This window comes from Corvus brachyrhynchos, unplaced genomic scaffold (genome assembly GCF_000691975.1).
Source record: "Corvus brachyrhynchos isolate BGI_N302 unplaced genomic scaffold, ASM69197v1 scaffold60, whole genome shotgun sequence".
In the NCBI taxonomy this organism is placed as follows: domain Eukaryota; kingdom Metazoa; phylum Chordata; class Aves; order Passeriformes; family Corvidae; genus Corvus; species Corvus brachyrhynchos.
Genome location: NW_008236767.1, coordinates 3,514,193 through 3,538,057, shown reverse-complemented (window position 1 = coordinate 3,538,057; position 23,865 = coordinate 3,514,193). Strand labels below are relative to the sequence as shown.

The 23,865-nt window shown below is 34.6% G+C and overlaps 1 protein-coding gene across 1 annotated transcript in view; it reads right to left on the bottom strand.

Annotated features, from left to right (window-relative positions):
- Nucleotides 1–23,865, bottom strand: part of SNTG1 (syntrophin gamma 1) — a 330,206-nt gene that overhangs the window by 33,286 nt on the left and 273,055 nt on the right. Inside the window, 2 exon segments of the mRNA XM_008644917.2 lie at nucleotides 8,738–8,809; nucleotides 13,026–13,142. Of these exon segments, the coding sequence (XP_008643139.1) occupies nucleotides 8,738–8,809; nucleotides 13,026–13,142 (189 nt within the window).

The window sequence follows — 23,865 nt, the reverse complement described above, 5'->3', positions numbered from 1 at the left end:
TTCAGCAGTAAACTCAAATCACTTTCCTATTCTGCCTGAATAGGAAAATTAATTTCCTCTTCTGCCTGAGTAAAAGACAGTCTTGAAGACCCTCACCTGAATCAGAGCAAGAGTCTGAAAACAGGTTTCCTCTGAGTCAGTGCCATAATCGTGTCTATTTCTTAATGAACTCTACTGAGAAACTTGTTTATTTTATTGCCATATGAGGAAAAGTTTCAAAATGTTCACCAAACTGACTAATCTTTTGAAGAAATACATTATTCTAATACTTTCCAGAGATGCATTAGTGGTTATTTTCTGCTACAGAGAAATCAGAGACTAGTATAATTACAAACAGATACTAAAAAAATGTGCTGATCATCTCTTCGGAGAGTTACAAAGGTTTTTTACTTCTCCTAACTTTCAAACATTTTTGCTGCAAATTATGTTTAAGAACAGATCCTAGAAGAGTAAATATAATTATAATGGACAGCAATGCTAAAGAGTGATCCTGTCTTTTCATTTTGACCCTTATTAATTGCAGTTGATTTTTTTCCATGTTAGTTGTCTGCCTGAGGATATTTTTGTATTTTATATTATAGTTAAAACAGCTAAATCAGTTCTGTAAAATAAATTAGAAAAAGGAATTGAATTGGTTTGTCCCAGTTAAAAGGAAAGAAATAAACAGAGAAGCATCAGCCCCTGAATCTGCTTTTTGGGCTGCTCTGGGACCTCCATTCTTTGGAATAGCAATGGCTGATTCAGGAACAGGGGCACTTTTGCTGCCCTTGAGAAGAAAAGTTAAGATCTACCAAAAAAACTTAGTTGTTCTGGGAAAAATTTGACTGTTACCATTTTGAAGATTTCATTCTGAACATCCTGCATCCCTGTGGCATATAGGAAGAGAACCTTCCCTATTTTCCCAGCTATTAGGAGTTGTTATCTTACTGGTCATGGTAAGTGAGAACAGGATACTCTACATTTCCTTAAAGTGACTATGCACCTCTTCAATAAGAGAAAAAACACCTGACTCAACACCAGAAGTGGACGAAGAAATTATATAGAAGAAAAGTCCTTTTAATTCTCCTTTTTGTCAGTTTTTGTGTTTGGGTTTTTTTCCCCCACTTTAGATGTATTTGTTTTAAAGGCAGGAAAAGATCTTTTAAAGGTCTTCCTCATGAAGGACAGAAACACTGGAAGGAAAAGGATTAAACCTGATTAAATAAAAGTTTGGAAAATTACCCACCAAATTGATTATTCATTATATCAAAAGAATTACCTACTTGACTGCATACTCTTTTTTATTTATCTTCCTTTCTTTCTTGGACAGAATTCCTTACTTACTCAAAAAGCTTGCCAATACATTATGTCAAGGTGAGAGTATGTTAGGGTAGCATAGTGAAAAGCATTTGTGTTGAATATCAGTATGTCAGAAAATTTCTATAAGCAAATGTGTAAAAAAATTTTTTACATGTACTTGCTAATAATGCTAAGAAAAAAATTTAAAAGGGACTATAGTAAAAAAGGTCCTATCATAAAACCACAAGATAAGGATTTGTTAAGAAATTAGTATTTCTGGTTTCACTGCTGGCTCTGGCTGTTGAGAGCAATCAACAAGCAGACCTCCACTATGAAGAGAATGCACCAAATGAAGTTTTGAATAGTTGCCCCGGAAACAGGAACAATTTATTTCATATAAGGATTGGGACACAGTTCCAGTGAAAAATACAAAATTATCACTGCTGCATGAATGCCTACAGTCACAAAATCTTTGTGCAATAAAACTGCAACATCTCAAGCTAAATTTAAGTATTGCAATAGCCAGAAATAAAGATGGGAAAAAACTCAGATCATTAAAGTCTGTGACCATAAAATAAGAGAAAACTGATAAATTAGAGAAAACTGCTACACAAAAATCTACTAAAATTGATGTGTCAGAGGATATTATTTAATACAATAATGAATCACTCAAATCTTTAGAAATGCTCTGATTAGATTAAATTAATGGAAGGAAACTTCTCAAGCTGCAGATAAATCTAAAATATCTTGGATTTAAGACATATACTTGTCTTTCCCAAGTATCCTTACATAGTATTTATATTTCACACCTTACTTCTGCTCTTTTACAAAATTCCTTCTGCCTTATGTTAAAACCTAATTTGGCTTTGTTTTTCAAGGATGTTGCAACAGCACTGTCAGTCTCATAACTAGACAGGCAACAAAAAGCAATTTCTGCAACAGAGAGGTTGCAGAAGTCATTTAAAAATTTATTTTCTGTATTTGTTATTCTTTTTCTTTTCCTCTGTGTGTTTATCTTGTTATTTTTTCGAGGAAGAAGGATCAGACTCCAAGATTGGCAGCCCCAGCCCAACACAACTGATTTATTTTTCACCCAAAAGGTGACAGTTTATATTAATATTACATAAAAAATGTCAGAACAAGGAGGGGGGAGGGGAGTTAAGAAAAAATGAGAAACCTTTCTAAAGTTAACAGGGAACATGAAAAGCCTTATTTAATAAGTTTACATTTCAAATACTGCTTGTCCTTCCTTTTTGAAACAAACCAAAAATGAACAAGCCTTTATACAGTGGTACTTGTCATGCATGTAATAACGCTGCCTCTTTGCTGTCAGAAAAGACTTACATGGTGCTGCAGAGTTACAGCAACACCAACACCTTTAAAACACAGGCCCCATTAAATTTATCCAGATTAGCACGGATTAGGGCTCATATAACTATGTACATGTTGAGGAGAAACAAACAGAAATAACATACAGAATCACAGAAAACATTTATGATCTGGCCAGAGGTGCAGCCATCTACTGCCTGTCTCTATGCATGGTAGGAGCAGCTACACACCAGCTTACACTCAAAAGGATCCAGGGGTGGAAATTCAGTGGCCTTGTCAGGAGCTCTATTTCAGTAAAGAAGTTTTTCCTTATAGCCTAACTGAAGCCAGTTTAGTGCTGGTCTTGATGCCAGTGGACATAGAGATATTTATGACTCTTACTATTTTTCTTATCTTAGAAGACAACTATAATTCTATTTAGAGGGGAAACAGACCCTCTTTTCTGTGGAAACATTAGATACTCTTAAATGTAGGACAGAAGGCAAACCGAAGACTGAAAATTACTTCAATTGTTTTCAACTGAAATACTCAACAGTTTAGCATTCTTGCCAAGAACTGGCTCCTGGCTAAACCCTGGCTGAAAATCTAATATTCCTTGGATGTAGCATTAACCTATTCATAAAAGGGATTCATTACTTCTGCCTCTTAAGCATTTAGAGTACGTGCAAAGTATTTTAGTGGAATCACATCAAGATGCAAGTCTCACCATTGAGCAAACTATATGAATGATAGACCTCAACATATGTTCTCTACCTGCACTTTATATGTTTATGTGTCTATTGACATTATTTTTAAAATTTATCTGAATGCATTAACATTGCCAGTAGTTTCACATCCTTTTTATATCATCCTTTTCCCATACTTGACTTACTGGAAATGGACAGCATAATTACAGGCAATTTAAGTGGGAAAAATTAACATAACTACATTTGAGGATTTTACACATACTAACAGCTAAAATAAGGAAGGAATCACAAGTCTTCTGAGACACCAAGTTGGTCCTGATTAATATAGCAAGAAAATTATAGCTGCACTGATGTGAATGGTACTAACTGTAAACATCAATGATTCACTATCCTGACATGTTGCCAGCATAGCCTGCCTTACACAGTTATCCTCACATTTCAGTTCAGAGCTGATCTGACACTTGAATATGTTTCCTCTTTTATGCTGAATAAAGCATGCTCTAACTGTGAATCTCTAAATATTTTTGCATGGCACTGAAGATAGGAGGCAGGTGACACAACTATAGAAAGCATTTTCTCACCATTAAAAGGAGATGCTTGGATGAGCTCTAGAACATAACTCAAGCAAAAAGGATAGAGAAGTGCAATCTTTTATGCTGTTGTTCCTAATTTGCCTGAAAAATGAAACAAACTTTTTTCTACCTCCTATATGGAAACATTGTTTAAATATTTATTTACCAATTTATCTAAGGTACTTAAATCTTGTTAAATTACACACAATTACACATGCATACACATGCACACACACTCTCAAAACACGTTAAAACTGTGCATCAAAAATACAAGAAGTACCAAAAAAAACATATACAGTTAAATCAGCTTCAAAATACTGAACAGGATAAGGCCACGTGCCTATCTGAAGTTAGTGATAGAAATACCTGCTTTTCTGGAGTATTGAATATTTGTTCAATTGCAACATTAAAATTAGTTGGCTGTTAATGGGGCTTTACTCCTCAAAATAAAGCATAAGGTGAAACAAGCTTCTTGCAGAATAAATTAGGAATATTTATTGATAGCAAATCCTACCAGTGGTTCTATTGAAAATAACTCATAGACACACTTTAACGTCAAAAGTGGTACCATTAGATTTTCTTGCCTGACAAATTTCTTAACAAGGATTGCAGATTTTCATCTACGTGCTAGTGTCACCATTTGCATCAGTCTGAATAAACTCATGATTAAAAAATAAGAGTGGTTCCAATGCTATCAACTTCTTACTGGTACCTTTCACTGACTAATCAGCACAGCCTTTACAGTTCCTGCCTTCTTCCCCATTTTAACTTGCCTGACTTTGATTTCTATTCACTTTCTTTTTACCTGTTTCTTTTTAGGGTTAAAGAGTTCTTCAGTGCCTTATTTTCTCTCTGCTTCCACCCCTTAATCAACAGACCTATTGAATTTTTAATAAATTATTTCATATGCTGATCAATTTAAGCATTTACCTCCCCAGGTCCTAAGTTATTTGCACTTCCATAAATGCTCCTTTTACATCAAACATAGCCCACTGCTCTTTGTTGTTATTTCACAATGAATGATTTAAACCAATTTAATTAAAATGTGATTTTTGTACTCAGCCTACTTTACCTAGGTTTCATGTCAAAAATTATTTAATCCCCAAAATATTAACAATAAATAGCTTCATATTTATGAGATATGTATTTTGATTTGGTATTTTGTAAACTTTATACAGAACCTTTTTTTATAATAGTTTACTGGTATGGTAGTGTATGAAAGTGGTTATGACAGTTTGGGTTTTTTTCTTTTATACTTTCTTACTATATAAAATTGTAAATACTGAAGTAGAAGATCAATGCACTTTTGCTGAATTTCTTTCAATAAAACTGTCTTTTTACACAGTCAAAAGACTGCTTTTTAAAGTGTACTTTTATGCTTCAAATTTTAAGGGTCTTCCTGGTTATTTTGCAGGTCCTAATCAAGTTAAGAATAGTGACTTATTGCCTTGCTTCTTCTTTCCTTTCTTTGTAATCTGGTGGGGAAAATAAAATTAAAAAATATACTGTTACAACAAAATAGTGATTTATTTGATGAGTACTATAAATATGAATCCACTAGCTATAAATCATATAATAATCTCTGACATCTCTGATTAAGGTGCAGAACATCCTGCCTTTTAGCTGCTTGAGACTAAGGGAACTGTAAAAATTGGAAATGGCATCCCAGTTTTCTATATTGTTTATGAAAGGAGTCAGAATCTTTGGGATAGATACTGGAGGAAAAAGAACACTAAACCCATGCAAGTAAATATGAAGAAAACATTGGTTGTGGTGGCAGCCAAGTGGGTTTTATTTAATGTCTTTGGACTATATACTCTTCCTGAAGATTAAATCAGTGAAGTCCTTTGCTGCATGAACATTAATATTGATTTAGTGGTTTAGTATTTTTACTGTTACCAGAAGTGGAATTATTCTCTTATACTGAAATACTAAAATATCAATTTGCATTCAGTAAGATCTGGCAGTTCATATTCTCCACTGTAGTGCTTCTGTTATGAAGAGAAACTTAGAGGAACTCTCAAACTGAGGAAAATTACAATTCTATTTAAAGAGACAAACTTACGCTAGTAAGTCTCTCTAGTCAAGACTGGTCTTGTGAAGTTCATCAGAATTTTAGTCAAAATTAAGGAGTGGAAAATGGAGAAAAAATACTTACAGACAGATTAAGCAAAGTCCTGTCCTTGTGGTTTGAGGGACAGTTATTGAAATTGCCAGTATACACAGGAGAAAATACCAGCTGCCTTGGGTGACAGTTGCATCCTAATAAATGGAAGTCTAAATTTTTTCTGAAATATCTCGTTCAATTACAAGCAAGCCATGTAATGCAGATACACTTTGCTTAGTAAATGATGCAATAACACTTAATTCTAAAGCACTGCTCAGTCCTGAGCTAACCCATACAAAGGTTAGCACAGCCTACTTGCAAGTCCTACTTAAAGTGAATATTAGCCAGAAAAGCTTTGTCATTCTCCAAGGCAAAGAGATTTATATCAAAAGTAGCATGTGAGGTACTATAGAAAGGAAGAATTTTGAAGGTGATCACAAAACACTAGAGTAACTTTTTTTTACATGGCCTCTGGTTCAGTAATATCCATGGAGCTTGTTCAAAGGTATCTAAAAACCACTCATTACTAAAATGGAGACTTTTATGATGCTGGAATAAAGGCTGAACAAAACCTTGAATTTCTACAGATGTTCAATGTAGTAGTGTAATGGGAAGCTGTTTTTCTCATTTTATTTGCTCTTATATTTAGTGAAACCATAGTTAAGCCCTGTAGCACCTGCTGTAGAAAACTAGAATATGGTGAAGATTAATGCTCCAATGTCAGAAGTTGCAATTTCATTGCAATGATTTTTCCACTTCCAGTTTTTAGTATTTACAGGTTTTTGTCATCTAAAGAACCTGTTTGAAACATTTCAGCATTTTATAAGCCTGACCATATTTACAGACAATAAATGAATAACTAAGTATTAATAAAGCAATAAAGAAACACATAAATGATATTCCTATATTACTTATACTGGAATTGCCTCTCTGTTAATAGAGACAAGAGGCTGGAAGATCTACACCTCTTTCCAGACATTTTGGAGGGCTGGATGATAAGAAAAAACCCAGCACATTTGTAGTCTTTTCTGTGCTTCCACACAACAGTGCCAGGAACGTACTGGTTTAGGTTTTACTGCTTCATGGACAGTCTCCTTGGATGCAATAACTTCTGCTACATGGCTCAGAAATGGAAAAAAAAAAAAAAAAATCAATGTATTGGTATACAAGAATAGGAGACACAGAACAAGGAGGAAAAAGAAAAATGGCCAAAATTGCAAGTGAATTAAAAAGAGCATTAACAAAGGCAAACGGCTAGAAGAAAAGAAGAACTAACTTTAAATTACAGAAAATTATATGGCACACATTCTGTAAATTTCTGTTCAAAGAGTATAAAGAAATCTTTGGATAAGTCATAAGGAGGAGTCATCCTGGCTCCAACACACTTAGTTCTCTGACAAAGAGCTACCTTGATACCCAAGGCCTGGAGCAATCAAAGATTACCTGAGGGGTGGGAAAAAAATGTGCATGTAAGAAGTGGGATTTTTCAACTCTCTCAAAGCATGATGATGTTCTTGGAGCACTGTTCACATGCACCCCCAGTGCGCTGCCTTCAAAGAGTGAACAACTTCTGTTATTCCTCTCCCTACGTGACCACTTCTAAGGAGGCAATATTTGCGCACACTCAGGAATTGAAGGACATACCAAAGTGATGGGATGTTTTGCATTTGGGATGTGCTACTCCTTGATGAAGACTCCAGACCTCACAGCCAACACAGAGGTAAAGGAAAACTTTTCAGTCTTCTGTTCAGATTGCTAGCAAAAAGGAATTTTTCTATCTGTTGTATTTTAGGTTTGTTTTTTTGTTTTTTCTTTTTTTTTTTTTTGAAGTCTCAGATATAAGTTTCTGAATTTTATTGAGCCATCTGCCTCCCTAAGGAAAATATAGTGCACCTCTGTGATGTACAAAACCTAGGAAATGTACCATTTATGTCAGTAAAAGGTCTTCTCAGTGGGAAACACTTTTAAAAAATATGGTATTTTCATACTTCTTGTTGATACTACTCTGCTTCTGCCTAGATAAAACTCCAGAAATGTTAAAATTACCTTTTATGTAATTCGGACCCAAAAAACCCCCAAACCAACATAAACCAGAAAGTACTTTATATGAACAGGAGGAGGCATCTCTTTTCCTTATCATTTGAGAAATTTTGAGCCTCTGTTTTTCACTGTTTTTAAAACAGAGAAAAGACCAGATAAAATAATTCTGATTGAATTCAGAATTAAAAATTAAAAACAACATACAATAATGGTCTTATTCAATTTGTTACTCATAATTTTAACTTTCTAAACATATATCATTATCTCTTACCATTTATTACACTTCAGGTAAATGTAATCAGTTGGAAAAGATAAGACAAAAGTTTTCAGAATGGTATGGCATATTTTATAGACTCTGCTGTCAGTCCTAGTGAAATCTTACACTGCAGCTGCTATTAGTTCCATCAACAGATTTGAAAACAACCACAATTATCACTGTTTCTTTAGGTCCTCAGTTAGAAAAATAAATGTTACACTGTTAAATGTGACATTAAAGTGAAGCTATAAAGCCCATACAGCATCATGGAGAAATAAGGTAGTTTTCTAGTCAAAATCAGTTTATTTCCAATTTTGCCATGCCTTCTAGTTTGATTCTGAATCTACTGACACCAGAACTTCTGATATTTGACTTTAAAGGGAAAAAAATAGATGTCTTTCTTCAAGGTGGTTAGTGTTATACTCTTGTCTGTCAAAGTGGCAATTTTTCTTATACTTTTTTATCATACCTTGAGAATTTTGCACATTATCTCATAAACTGAAAATGTTTTCTCAGCTCGTGTCCAATCCCAGGTTGTGACCTTTAAAAAACAAACAAAACACAAAAATAAACAGAAAAAGAAATGAAATTATTTTTGTTTATTTCAAGAATTAATTTTATTAACAAAAAAAACATCCCTAAAGTATTTAAATGGAGTAAAATATATTCAGACAGACCAAGCACTGCCTCAAAGCAACAACTAGCAGGGACCAGACTGTTGCATCCAGGAAATGCTTAGGAGACGTCCTCCCTGTCCTTACAATGCCGTTCCTTTGCATGCAGCCTGCTCTATGAAAAACGATGATGCTTCCCCTGGGAACTGGCAGGGGTTGCAGTGAGATCCTGTGAGGATACAGCCCTTGAATTCATCTCACAGAGCAAGAGCCCTGTCTATTAGAAAGTATGTTTCACACCACTTTCCTCCCTGTAACTGCATGCCAGTATCTGCTCCCAGCCACCTACAGCGTTTGCAAATCCATAAAACCAGTCTCCAACCTTGCAATCTCCCAGACACTTACCCTACACGCCTTGAAATCCAGGGGGAAGAAAAAGCATGAAACAACACAGGCAGATACACATTTTCTTTTTTTTTAACAAGATTAATCTGCTCCTGAATTCTAACAAACTAAGATTTGAAGAATAGTCTGGTTTTTTTCCTCTTTGTTCTGGGATTTCACAATTGTTTTTAACTGTATTCATTTTAGGCAACTGTTTTACACAAAGAAATACATAGATAAAAGAATTAAATTAAATCATGCAAGGGTAGGTGTTAAGGCTTTACAAAGAAAGGGATAGGTGAGTATATTCAGTAAGGGAAGAGTTAAGGCAATATCAGAACAGTTTATAAAATTTCCTAGGAAACTGCAAGAAGAAAACAGGTGAATATTCACAGTCTCAAAATACAGAAGAAGGCACAAAATAGAATGAAATTGAGATTATAAATGAAAGACTAATCATCTTAATGGTAAAACACTTTGGACAGTAGCCCATATCCAAAGGAAGAAAACTGTATCATAAAATTTGTTAGGCACAATGAAAAGGTTGGTGAAAACATATGTTACTGCTTCTACAAGATTCAAGATAAACTTATTTGAAACATGTATAATAAAATAGGGTCCACAGCCCAAGGAAGAAAATATTAGATGAGACCAATTTGTCTCTTATCTAAATAGAAAATAATCATTAATAGATCAAAATTATTTTGATGTTGTATGAGAAAATTCTATCCCTAACTAATTTTTAGTTATATACATTACTGTAATGTAAAGTCCTTTAAGGAAATCACAGGGAGGAATGAAAAGTTCAAAAATACAGTATTCTAGTTCTTCTTCTATTAGAATTTCCTTTATTTGCAGTCATTGTCAAATGCAGTCCTCACTATCTTATTGAACTGTGGGTACTAAACCACAAAGCTACTCTTTCTCCTATGGACAAAAAGATAAATTTCTCACCATGAACAGAAAAATGGGGAGAGGAGTCTTGCTACAGCCCCACTGAGCCCACAACACCAGTCACACCAGATGAAGTCATATTGTGCCATGAGGAAAAGTAGTAACTATTGCTCCTGAAGCACAAAGTCATTTGGAGCTATGTTTAAAAATTTACTATAGGCTCTATACTTTGGGGGAAAGCATAAAAGCTCCCCCTTCTCCCCTCATTTCCTTTTGTCTGTACCTGTAAAGGGACTTCTTTTCAAGTCAAACCAAACCTCTTTCTGTATAAATATAAGTGCAAAGCAAAAATAATTGTAGAATTATGACACCCATAGAAATTGCTGCACCATTCATTTTAATATTTTAATTTAAAATATTGAGTAGCAAAAGAAAGGGTGTTAGTGGCTCTTTCTGAAGTAAATTTCCAAGTATAAACTGGAAGGAATTGAAACCAACCAGACTTGACACAATTAATACTTCTAAAGGTGGAAATGTAACAGGAAATAACAGAAAAAATAATAGTAAAGAACTAATTTTCTTTAAAGCTTTCCTAGTACAAATATGAAACACTAGGATTGCTCCTTTATGTGAACATGGGAAGTAGAAGTACTATTGATCAAAAAGATTTAAAAGGAGGCCGGGGGAGGCTGCTGATAGACACTGTTTAAACACATGGTTCCCTAATGTGTTAGACTTTGGCAGAGACTGGGGAAATACTTTCATCTGATTTTCTGTTTAAAAAAGTTTGCAGGACATCTCTTTCCAGAAAACAATTTTTTCCAAGTAGTTTACACTGCACATATAATTATAAAACAGTTTTTACTTTAACTACACTTTATGCATCTCCTAAAAAGAAGCTCTGAAACTGTGTCATTGAGACTTTGTTCATAATATTTTGTAATTCCTGCAAGATACAAACCTGCAGAATAGCAAACATAACTGTATGTGTAAAAGTTTGCATATAGAAAATAGGATTTTAGAAGTGTGCAATTATTATATACATTACATGTTAGAGCTGAAACTGGATGATCTTTAGGGTTCCTTCTAACCCGAACATTCTATGATTCTACATCTTTAAGGTAGCTCTATAGGAAATCTTCCCCCGCCCTAAAAAAAGCATGTTTATCATTCTGCTTCCCTCCTACTCCACGGAGAGAAAATATTTTTCCCTGCATTTGAACAGATTTTCTATTTTAGACTAGGAACCAGAATCCGGCAATACAAAATCATGTTGTGTTTGCAGCTGAGCTGAAACAAGACCTATAGAAACGCAAGGATGGACTTCTTATCTTATACAATAGCAGCTTACCAAAATTTTCCTTATTCACATCACCATGGCTCAGATCCTTCATATGAACATGTTCCTTCCACACCCATTAATCACCCCCCATCAGATATTTACCCCCTACAATCATATTATTCCTAGAAATGATTCTTCAGTAAAGAGGCTTGTGGTCTCTACCATAGTTCTTACAAAAGAATACTCTTCCTCTTTTGTTTTGAAAAGGATTTCTCAACCTTGATTCTGCTTCTGTCTAGTATCTAGAATGGAGTTGGTTTTTCTTGACAGGCAGCAAATGCTTGAGTAGGTCGCGCAAAGGCAGGAGATCTGGTTTTGAATTGTGTCATGTTAGCATAATCTGACATTTTGATCTGATCCTGAAAAATATCCACCAAAATAAGCCAAACTCCCATTAACAGACCTGAGAGAGCACCAAACTCCCACACCAGTGAACTAGTGTACAAACACTGAACGCATGAAGTTTTCAGTTCATGCTTACTTCCATTCCTCATGCCTTCCACATGTTTTTAAACCTTTAGCTAAACGAACACCAATAGCTACTGATGAACAAAGATTTGAAGATGGCTTTGAACTACCTCAGGAAGAGGTTGCCCCAAGAGGTGGTTGATGCCCCATCTCTGAAAACGTTCAGGACTAGGTTAGATGGGCTCTGAGCAACCTGCTCCAGCTGAAGGTGTCCTCGCTTACTGTAGAGAGGTTGGAATAGATGACCTTTAAAGTCCGCTTTCAAACCAGACTATTCTGTGATTCTGTTTCAGGCAGGAAGGAGCTACAGCCTGGATCTGACAAACACAGGGTTTAGCAGCAGTCAGAAAGGTCACCCAATAAAGAGTAAAAATTAATCCACATGACTCTTCCTGCTCCAGGCATGGGAGTGCTACTGTCTCCTTAGCAACGGGTTTAAAAGTTAGCTAGAGGATCTTTACAACAGCATAGATGTACCATAAGAATGTGAAAGTAAATTGCTGAGTATAAGACAAGAGCTAAAATTTTGCCCAGTGTTCCCAGTGAGATTCCAACTAATATATTTATCTTAATTTCATTTGATTCCCTACCTTCCTTGTTGTGGTCTCAAGCAGCAAACACTTACATTCAGGATGAAATCTAAATACAGACATATTGCCATCTCCACAGCATGTAAAAAGCTTTGATATTTCCCCAAATCTCAGCAGTTTCACTAGAATGAGTGTTCAGTTTAAATCTAACCATCTTGCTTTGGTCTGGTTCTGTCTGCCAAAGGAAAATTAAAAGCTCCCTTTTAACAGGAGCAGATTTCTCTTTCATTTTTCTAAGTGTTCAGTTAAGTGGGGGAAAAGAAATTCTTGTTAGACACCCAATAATCTGATGAACAGCTGTTTTCTATCACTTCTATACCACATATCCTGGAACTTTTCAATGCTGTTAGTTGCAATTCTGTTAGCCCAATGAGTGATATCTCATCGTGAAAGCCTTGTACACATTACATGACGCTATTTTATTTAATAACACTTACTCCCACTAAGCATGAGAAATATACTTACTGGAGGTGCTATAAATTTATACAGGGAAGATCCCCTCAGTGCTAGAAACTTTGGTGTGTACATTCGGTCCTGAAGGGAGTCTTGTTCTCGTTCTTCCGTCCAGCCCATGTAGACTATCTGACAATAAAATCAATAGTGTTGACAATTTCTCAGAGATTATCTTGTGTTGCAAGCATTTCATGTGTATAAACTGATGTCTGTGAAATTTAACATAGCTGCAAACCTTGAACCCCAGACACAATATGGTACATTGGCAGTTTTTATAAAGGATCCCTGTTAGGACAACCCAAAAACATGAGAACAAATACTTATTGTATTAGCAAGAACAAAAAACCTAAACCACATACTCCAGGGATGTTAAAGGTGTATTCCACATATTTGCTGACAGATCATGTCAGTGAAATAGTGAAATTTAATGCAAGTGAAGTGTAAGGAACCACTAGTCAGGAATACTAAGTCAAGAGAAATATAGATACAATTCTCCACATTCAAGCTCACGGTTATGCATTAAACAATATGATCCTACAAATTTTATTTCTAATTAATGTTAATACTGGTTCGGGTTTTATTCTTCCCTCTGAAAATCTCTGAGTAGGAGTTTTGAACCTTTTTGCTTAGAAATAGCAGATTAGCAGACTGTTTTCAGTCACTATTTTGAACAGCCTTCCTCTACAGCTAAGAAGTAACCAGAATGCTGCAGACCCTTACAACTACCTGCAGATCTTCTGACACAGATGTTTGAACTAGAACTTATTCCAACTCACTTTAGGTTGCAATTTCCTACCTATCCTATTAAGTTTGAGTTATTTATTATCAATTCCTTAGAGAGCAGAAAAACATGAGTTACCACTATGCCAGCTTCTGGAGAACCACTGAACAGGGAGCAGACACATCATGGAACATTTGATTTATAACCATGCCATTAGTAATAAAATACAATTTCCACTGTGCACTGGTACACTACTGCTATGGAAAACAGTTCAACCCATATTTCATACAGTGCTGCTAATGGGATAGATCTATTTTTAAATATTTCTGTGAAACTCATTTCTACACTAACAAAGAAAGTGTGGGACATTCTCTATATGTCAGTAACAATACTGTAAGGAAAACAGTTTAGGTAAAAGAACAACAATCATATAGATTCTATAAGTTAGTAAGTGTACTAATGGTATGAAAGTCCCTAAAATGAATGTTTTCACTGCATGTTTTATCCTTTCAGATTCTGTATGTTATGTACTTTTTAAAAAGAAATTGATACTAGTTTATTTCTTTACTTTGTGGCAGAGAATTTTCAGCAACATTTCTTCATGGAATATGCATTAAAATAAATAGTGGGTCTACTGTTTTTCTCTCTCTTTTGGGGGGCAGGGGACAGGTTGTGTTTTTTATCATAACACACTGGAAATTATTGGCTTTTTCAAAATCCCCTTGTGTGAAATCAACACTACTACTCTCTGTCACAGTTTATGGGATATTTTATGGTCTACAGCCAGAGACAGGGAGAAGGTCCATTTCTCTCATACTACAGTGACACCTCAATACTTAATTATTTTGTCAATAGCAAACACTAAAACTGTCACATAGTCTCAGGTTCAATGAAGAACATGTGTTGAAGTATCTGCTCGTTTGGTGACTAAGTAAGTTTATAAAAGTCAAAAGGAGGACAGATCTGTACCACAACATTCAAGCATCAAAAAGAGTGCTAAACACTGTATTGTTATGCAATAACTAAAAAGCCATGCCCTCTGAAATATCATTTGTTCCAGAATGAAGAACTATCCAGAAGGCAAAAAAAACCCCAAACAACTGACCGGTACAGTAGAGAAATTTTAAATTATTTCAATTCAGTGTTTATTCAAATTTCTCTCATTCTGTTGTTTCATATGTTATCCATAAATAAGATCCCCATCCCTCTGACTTGGTTGGAATTTCTAGACCTCAGTGACTGAGGCAGGTTGCACAGGACAGGTAAATTAGTGTAAACTGTACTGTTGTGTGCAGAACTTTGGCACATTTTTCTGTCTGTAACTGAAAGAGAATGCATGATCTCTGATTTCTAGGAATTGAGACATCTATGCTTCAAAATTAATTCAGTTAAATTCATTTGGTTTCCTCTTTGTTTCATTAAAATTGGACACACAGTAAGATATCATCTTGCCTGATGATTTTAATATCACTGTAACACTGTATGTAATCCCTTCTTAGTGTTTTTCTCTTTCATATTTCTACATCTAGTATTCATTACAATAACAGGATACAGTCACTCATGCTGTGCAGATGTATTGATATTTCACATTTGATTGACTCAATACTAAAGTAGCCATGAAATTTAAGGCAATTGCTCCCTTAGATATTTCTCCCTTTTCTCTGTAGATCATGAGGAAAAAATTACATTGATTTTCCAGACAACCTGCTGTACCAAAAGTTTTATTAACAGAAATGCATTTCTCCTTCAGACTCAATACCTACTATTCAACATAGAGAGGAACTGTTAGAAAAAGGCTGTATGATTATTATTAGGAACATTTACAAATATGTTTGAGTGCATGTGCATATCCACAGGTGTGGATTAAAATAGCGTGGGCTATATTCTGGAAAACAAGGCAAAACTGAACAAATACTTGCTAACTATTTTAATAGATAACTCTGAGAACTATGGTAACTTTTATGTTCCTAATGTGGTCTCAGTTTATCTAAACATACCAAATGTGTGGAATTAAATAAAACATTGTGATTTTTTATATGATGAATGTGAGAAACTGTCAAAAATCTTCACTTCTGAGACAAAATTGATGACATTTTGAAACATTTATGTTCCTGGGAAACACTCGGACTTCTAAAAAAGCTTTGACTATTAAAAACTTAAAGAAAATTATTTATTGGAAAGGGACTGTGACTTTCCAAATTAATAGTTCATGTATATATATATATATAAAAACTGAAATACTAGATGAATATATGACTTGAGATTTTTGGACCATATTTTAGTTTATCTGCACATGTGGGTTTGGCATATATGGAATTTCATTATGGAGTTCCAGAAATTTTATTTCTGAAAATAAATGCTTAAAAGCACAGATAGATGATGAATGGAAATAAATGTTAATCACAAATAGACAGTTCATAGCATGCTCCGTTATATAGTCAAAAATCTGATTAGTTTTTTAAACTTATCAAGTTTTTTTGAGTCCCTATAAAGCTGTTGATTGTTATCAACAAAGGTGGCAGGGGTAGTGAAAGCAGATTTTATTTACAATTCACATGAAAGATAAATTTTGCAGTCCTGGTTTCTGACTTACATTAAGCAGCTCATTCTTCAAAATCAGATGGTGACACAAATTAGTTAATTTAGTGGCTGCTGGTTCAGTAACAAAGATTCAATAAGTCATTATGGTTTATGAGTTAAATCATGGACAGTTTAAAAAAATCTATATTGAAATGATAAATGAAACAGGACAATTTCTTCAGTCAAAAATCCATAATCTTGTAATTTAATATGTTCTTAAATCACATGGACATCCTAATCAAGCAAGATAAATTGCCACATTTTATATCAGTCCAATACATTGCTAAAAATTACTTAAATAGCCTTGACTATCAGAGAGACTTTTCCAGAGTTTTTACACAGATTTCATTATATTTTAGGAAGAATAGTAAGATAAAAATACAAGAAAATTTCCCCAAAATGAAAGGTAATATGTATGTGACATTATAAAAGTGAGGCAATTCAAAGATCAGAACAGATGCACTGACAGTTTTTTAGCTCCCAAGTCTGATACTCATACTCACATTATGTGAAACTGTCCTGTAGGGCAACAGAATGAACTGGAGTCAGAAGAAAAATAAACGTGTCAGACAACACAGAGGGAAAGTAATGAGGGATGAGAAACTCAGATAATGCTGTCTACGCTGGTTTTAATATAATTTTCTCTGTACTTTTAAAAATCATTTTCTGTATAGTCTAAAAATTCACTGTAGTCAATTGTTAGCAGAAAAACAATAAAAGCCACACTGGAAATATGTGAAAAAATGGAAGAAAAATGGTGGTCATAATGTAGTCATTGGCAAAACCAATTCTGCTTCTAAGAGTCTTAGGATTTTTATGCTGAGTAAAAAAAATTTTTCAAAGTCAACAAACGAACTAATCACATAAAACTTTGAATGGATGCTAGAAAAACTTTGCCCTCCTATACATGCAGTCAAAATGTCTCCTATCCTATTTTTCACATTTGTTAAAAGCCTGCTATTCTTTCCATTTTTTTTTTAATTCCTCTGAATTATCTATCTTCTTCATTAAAAAAAAAAAGTCCACTAAAACTTTAGAGCTATCACTGACAAAGATCACCTTCACATTTAGAACCATCTAACTATTAGTAAATAGATGATTCAATCTAAGATTGCACATTTATTTTATCTCACAGCTTAATTTCCTCCTGGTTAAGAACTCACACTGTCATCTTGCTACCAGAGCAAGGCTGCGTAGAGGTTTTCCATTTGGCTTTGTCTTGTTCTATTTCTGAAATGACCACATGAAAACTGAGGAAATATTATCAGGTCTTAAAGTAAATCGTGTCAGAGAAAGCAGAAAATTCTTCTTAATTATGGAAGATGATTAAGATGATATTTTGCTTACAATCCAGATAACTGAAAACTGGTATCAAAGACTGAAAACAGTCTATTTGCTTTCTTAGCAAACAACACCATAATCAGAATGAAGACATGTTTAGGGTAACAAAACCTGGCTGGACCTCTGTAGAGATCTGTCCAAAACTAAGAGAGCCATTTGAAAACCTGCATGACAGTTTATGTTACATCCAACAGCATCCCATGAGAAAACTTAGCACATTCCCAATGAGATCTACAAAATCCTGCTAGAAATCAGGATTATATTGACTGCCTCATGCATTCCCTCCCTCCACAGGTTTGAAAAATGACGGCTACATGTAGATACAGGATAGTTTTCCGAACAGGTGAAGAACTATGTGTGGCTTTTCCAGTTTTCTTCTTCTTGTTATAATCTACTAATCCAGAGAAACATTTTGTTGCACCCATTTGGTTTTTCATCCAGTGCTATATGTTAATAGTCACAGCTTATTTCAAAGCACTCATTTTACTTATTTAAGACTTCTAAGTAGCTGTTTATTGAAATAAATTCTTCTAATGACAAAGTCAATTTGAACTTTAATTGGGCAACTGTGTGCTTTTGTCAAAATGTCAACATCAGAAGTTGGGATTTTTTGTATCTCTTAAATTATTCAAATCAATGCACAATTATGTGCATTTAAAATTCATTACAATTTGAATTTGTTCATTATAACAGAGGTTATTAGCATTTAGAAAGCACAGACTTTTCCCAAGAAAGACCTTATGCAGCTGTTATTACAAAGATGGATTTGGATGCAAGCTGCACTATTAGATACCAATCTATATTAATTTCAGGAGTATGTGCGAAATTATGAGTAGGAATCAGTACACAAATAGCTCACGCAAGTCCTGTCTTCCATGATATTGACTGGGTAATTAAAAAATAATAAAAAATGAACTAGAGTAGCTAGCCAGCATGTAGCAAACTCTCTGAAATGCACAAGGGATATGTGCATTTTACACAGCATTAACCATGTTCCTGCTAAATAGGTATGGTAGCTAGATTGATGAAAAAAAATCTTGTCTTATATAAAGTAATCTGCCTTCTTCACTTGACTGAGCCTTCTCCTTCTTTTAGACTTCTCATATTTACCTGCCACATAACTCACCTTCAGAGCAATTTAGCATATCCCTGAGCAGGTTCTTTTGATTGCCAGGAGACTCAGTCCTGCTGATATCAGAGGCATTTTACAGCTGACCTGAGAGGTTTCACATCTTCTCTGATACTCTCAACAGAGCAGCTCTCAGCAAACACTTTGAAAATTAGCAGGTCTCACATATTTCCTGACTGAAAAAATTACTGTATATCACACTGTCATCATTCCCCCCTCCTTCTACTGTTGGGTAACTGCAACCACTAGGGTTCTGATTTTTTTCTGGAAAAAAAAAAATATTTGATACATGGTCATATTTGAATTCCTACCTGCTCATTTTTCACCTACTGAATTTAGGAACAGGCACAAGGAAGGTTGCAAATTTTAATCGAGGATGAAATTTCTTGGGGGGTTTTGAGGGTTTAAAATAGAGAACAGCGCAATACAGCAAGCTCAGCACGCAGGTGACAAGAAAGTAAACATCATTTATTTTAAAGCCTAGTAGCTCGACTGGGTTTAGGACTTATCTTTTGATTAATGGGGTTTTTTTTCCTCTTCTAAATGTACACAGCATATATTTTTCACACCCTAAAATATAAATGAGTCAAACAAAAATATTTCAGATAACCAAGCTGGAGGGCATGACCTCTTCCTTTTGATGAGCAGCACATCACATTCATCTTTTTCACCTCAGGGTAGACTACCAAAAGATGTTGAATGAAGAAAAAGATCAGAATATTACAAGTCACCAGACAGTGTCTTTAACACTTTTGATGGTGCCACTGAGCAAACAACTGACACATTTATCTTTCTTAAGTACCAGGGCAAGTGAAATATTTACAAAAACATTTAATAACATTTTTAACTTGTCCCAGGAGTACCTTTCAATTAGATTTCAATGACTGGTTGCAGACTTTTTCTTGATTTTCTTTTCCCATTTCTCTGAAAATGACTGGTAAGCAGAACTCAGACAGGACTAGGGTGATTTAGGCTACCTTGCTCTCTCTGTGAGATCATACTGCACATGCAGCTGCCCTGCTCACACCCTGACCTTACTGAACTCAGTCCAAAGGAGATGGTAACAATACACATGGAAGAACCCCAAATGACTGAGTATACAGAAAATACAGATGATGGGTAATAGTTTGTTTGAAATGAATTTTAGTAATAAATGTCTTGAGTTTGCATAACATCAGAATTACATTTCCATAGAATTAGTTGTTTACACTTCAAAGTGCTCACAAAGCCAGAATAAACCTGCAATCAATGTATACTTAAAGTTGTCTTTAAAGTCTCTGGTGTTGCTGTTTGCACAGCAAAATAAGCATACCTGAGAGAAACCCCTTTTTTGGTATCAATGACTTCACAAGATCTGACTTAGAAATATTTTTATAGTTTTGTGAGAACAAAGCTGAAAATTAGTAGTTCAGATATATATGTAAGTATACAAAAGCCTCGTAAGACTTAAAATATTTTATTTAAATATTATATGGAACCAACATCAATATTCAATAGAATAATGTTATTTATGGATACTTGTTTTAATTTCCATTCTCAGTAATTTAAATGGTAAAATGATGAAAATAGCTAATAATGGTTGCAAAATTTCTTTGACTATTTCTACTAAGGAACAACTATTTTCAGTCCTCTCTGATTATCAAAGTAAAAAGACTTCTGCAAGCTGAAACTGTCTTTAAGACTTTCCCAGGGATCTCAGAGAACAACTACTACTTATAAAGTCCTAGAATAATAAAAGTAAATAAAATCTCAAAAAATAATTGAAAAGTTTTAGACTACCATTACATTGTTTTTCAGCAATACATTAAATTTTTTAAGCACTCAGTGCATGTAACTAAAAGAAGAAAAAGTCATCAAGAGGTGAAATTTTATTTTCAGAAGAACAATTGGTTTTCTGCATGAATCCACTGGTTTTCAGGTTTCATAATCCATGCTCAGTTAATGAAATATTTTGAATAAAAAGAGTGTGACTGAAGAAGCAGACATGGGTTGCACTTTTTTCCTTACCAGCGACGTAACTTTGGTGCTAGAAAGAAGGTCTGGGAAAGGTCAACTGGTTTATAGGTGAACTTTTTTTGTAATGAAAAACAATTTATGCAGGTTCAAGGAAAGTTGTTAATTTCTAACAACTCACAGCACCAAGGGAAGGACTCCACTATTACAACAAATTAACCATTACCTGAATCCAAGTTTCACCTTAACCAAAATGCAGATAATGAAGCAGTTATTAGAGACAATTAAAAACTAACAATATCATAGAATTCTTCAATGATTCATGGCTGCTGCAATCAGAAACGTGATGGAAAGTGATACATGGTGCTGTTGGGTATGGTGCAGTCAGTATTTACGACTGTTAATGGGGACAGCTGTCTCTTTTAAGCAAAGTTAGTTGTTGAATTTTCTTTTTTAACTTCCTGGTCATTGTATCTCCAGCAATCAGTGTATAGAAGCAAAGCTCACTGAGAGAAGGGAAATAACAAAGAAGTCTTTCTAGTGGAGGATTAGTCAGAAAAAACTGAAGGCCACACAGCTCTCCTACAGAAAATGGAAACCTACAGATGAGAAATTTTGCTGCATCTGCACAATGTCTTTGGAGAATCAGTGTTACCATTGCCAGTTACTATCGGGAAAAATAACCCAATAGGTGGTATAAAATTTTAATCAAATCAATAAAGAATACTTCCAAGGTAATTTTATATTTTATTAGCTATAGCAAATAATCTTTTAGCTAATAATTTCAAAGTTTTCAAGGTCATTAAGCAGTAAGTCTAATTAAGCTTAATTTCTAAATAGAAAATGATAATAACTCTTCTTGATTTATAAAAAATGAACAATGCAGTAAAACTTCCGTTTATACTTCAATTCAAATCATATCATGCAATAAGAAATTGTAAATCAACCCATAAACTTAACATATATAGATAACGGTAGGAATTCTTTTTTTATCAGAAAAATCAGACAACACTTATCCACTTATCTTCCTTTAACGCAAAATGTGTTTCAAATATATATGTAAAAGAAATGAAGACTACTTTGAAAAAATAATAGTTGAATAGATAGAACCTATATTTAAACAAACTGGTCCCAGAGATCTTCCACTACAGCAGAATAATGTGATGGCTCACTGCTTTTCTCTTTCAACTGCCTTCAGAATTCAAACTTTCAATCACAAAAGCCTGAAAAATAAGCTGTTTTTATAAAAACAAATAAATATCCTGCAGTTGAAATCCAGAGTAGATACTTTGATAGATCTAAAGAAATAGATTTACTCACTATGTCTGTTTTGTAGCAAAGAAATTATGTACCAAAGCACCACTGATGCCTTTTAGTATTTTTAAAATACTGATTTATTTCTCTTAGTAAGAGATGTTATGAAATCCCCATTCTTAAAGACAGTCACAATCTGATGGGGGAAAATCCAGAGCAATCTGATTTATGTAGGCCATTCTCTGAGTAGGATTCTGACCAGACGACCTACAAAAACTCATCCAATATAACTTATTCTGTGAGTCTTCGATCTCAAAGCATCCATATCTGTCCTGGAATCTGTTTTAAAGGAGTCCTGACTTACTGCTCTTAGCAAAACAGCTTCAGCATTTTTTTTATTATAGTTCCACATTATTTCTTTGGTAGCATACACAGTATTACACACCATACATGGTAGTTCAGATTTCATAATCCATCTGTAGCTGCCTAGGATTTTCTAAATGTCTCCATTTTTTATCTACCCTAATTTTCAGAGGGACAGTGTATCAAGTTTCTCACTGGAGATTTCAGCCTTAAAATGCACTCTGTAAAGGAATTTTTACTACAGATTGCTTGCGGGTAAAGTACCCTTGAGATTGAAGACATTGGTCACAAGCAGCAATGAAAGATGTATCCTATCACCCCTTCCCAAATTTAAATGGGGGTAGAAAATGTTATGATTTTTGAAGGACCCTGATACCCTACAGAGATTGAAGAGGAAGGGAAAGGGAGGTGAGAAGTCAGATGAGAGGAGAATAAAGCTGCTAATAAAGGACTAAAGTAATTATATATAACTTGCATACTTACACATTCTTAAAGTAAATAAAATTCTTCCTGGATTACTAAAAAAGAAGGAAAGATGAAGCTATTCCAGAACTACTTTAAATGTCAGTTTGCAAACAGTGGTATTCAAATACAAATGTGTCAAGAAAGAGAACCAGAATGAAGTCCCATTCTGAAAGAGCAAGGCAAGATAGAGCAGAACTACTGCTAAAATACCTCTTTCAGAAGCTAAAAAAAACCCTTAGGGGATGATTAGATGAAGAACATGATATTCAGTATGTTCTACATCCTATTATTTTCATGCTTCTCTTCATAACTTATTTTTTAACAAGACGGGTTTTGGGATTGTTATAATACAGCCGGTTTTGATTTTCCTGGTGTTTAGATTGAACCTAGGCTCTCCTGAGGATTCTGTAGCTGGTCATATGCCAATAGCCTGTGGCAGGGAGTTAGTAGTGTTCATAACATTTACTGAACTCATGTTGCACTTATTTTTTGACAGTGGGTGGTGTCAGTAGTTGATTTTTCTCTAGCATCTCGGCATTTCCATGAACTTTGCAGTTTCATTAGAAAAGTGCAATCTTCAAAAAGTACCAAGTGAGACTCATTTTGCAGTGCCAGAGCTTTCTTCCACTCATGCAATTTCTTTTTTAAGACAAAATGGCCCACTATCATGTGAAATGGAGGGATACAACCCATAAAATTAAGGTTCTGTCCTGAATGAAGCTCAAATTACAGTGTAAGGCATTAAGGCTCTTTATCCACTGAGTTCTACAGAGGGACAGGCAAGCTCCTTCACCCACAGGAAAGATTACATAAAAAAATCCTCTGAGGGTGCCATCTGTCTGATTGAAGAAGAGATCCTGGTGCAATAATTCAAGGCCCTGTGAAGTGCAATGACCTACAGGAACATTATTTAAAATTGATGGATGTAAACTCATAATTAATACTTAGCCAGAAGTCACTCCTCTCACAGAGAGCATCTTTTCTTTAAAGCTTTTTTTCAGTCTCAGAGGTCTGGATGCTATTTGCATAATAGGAGCAGATCCTCT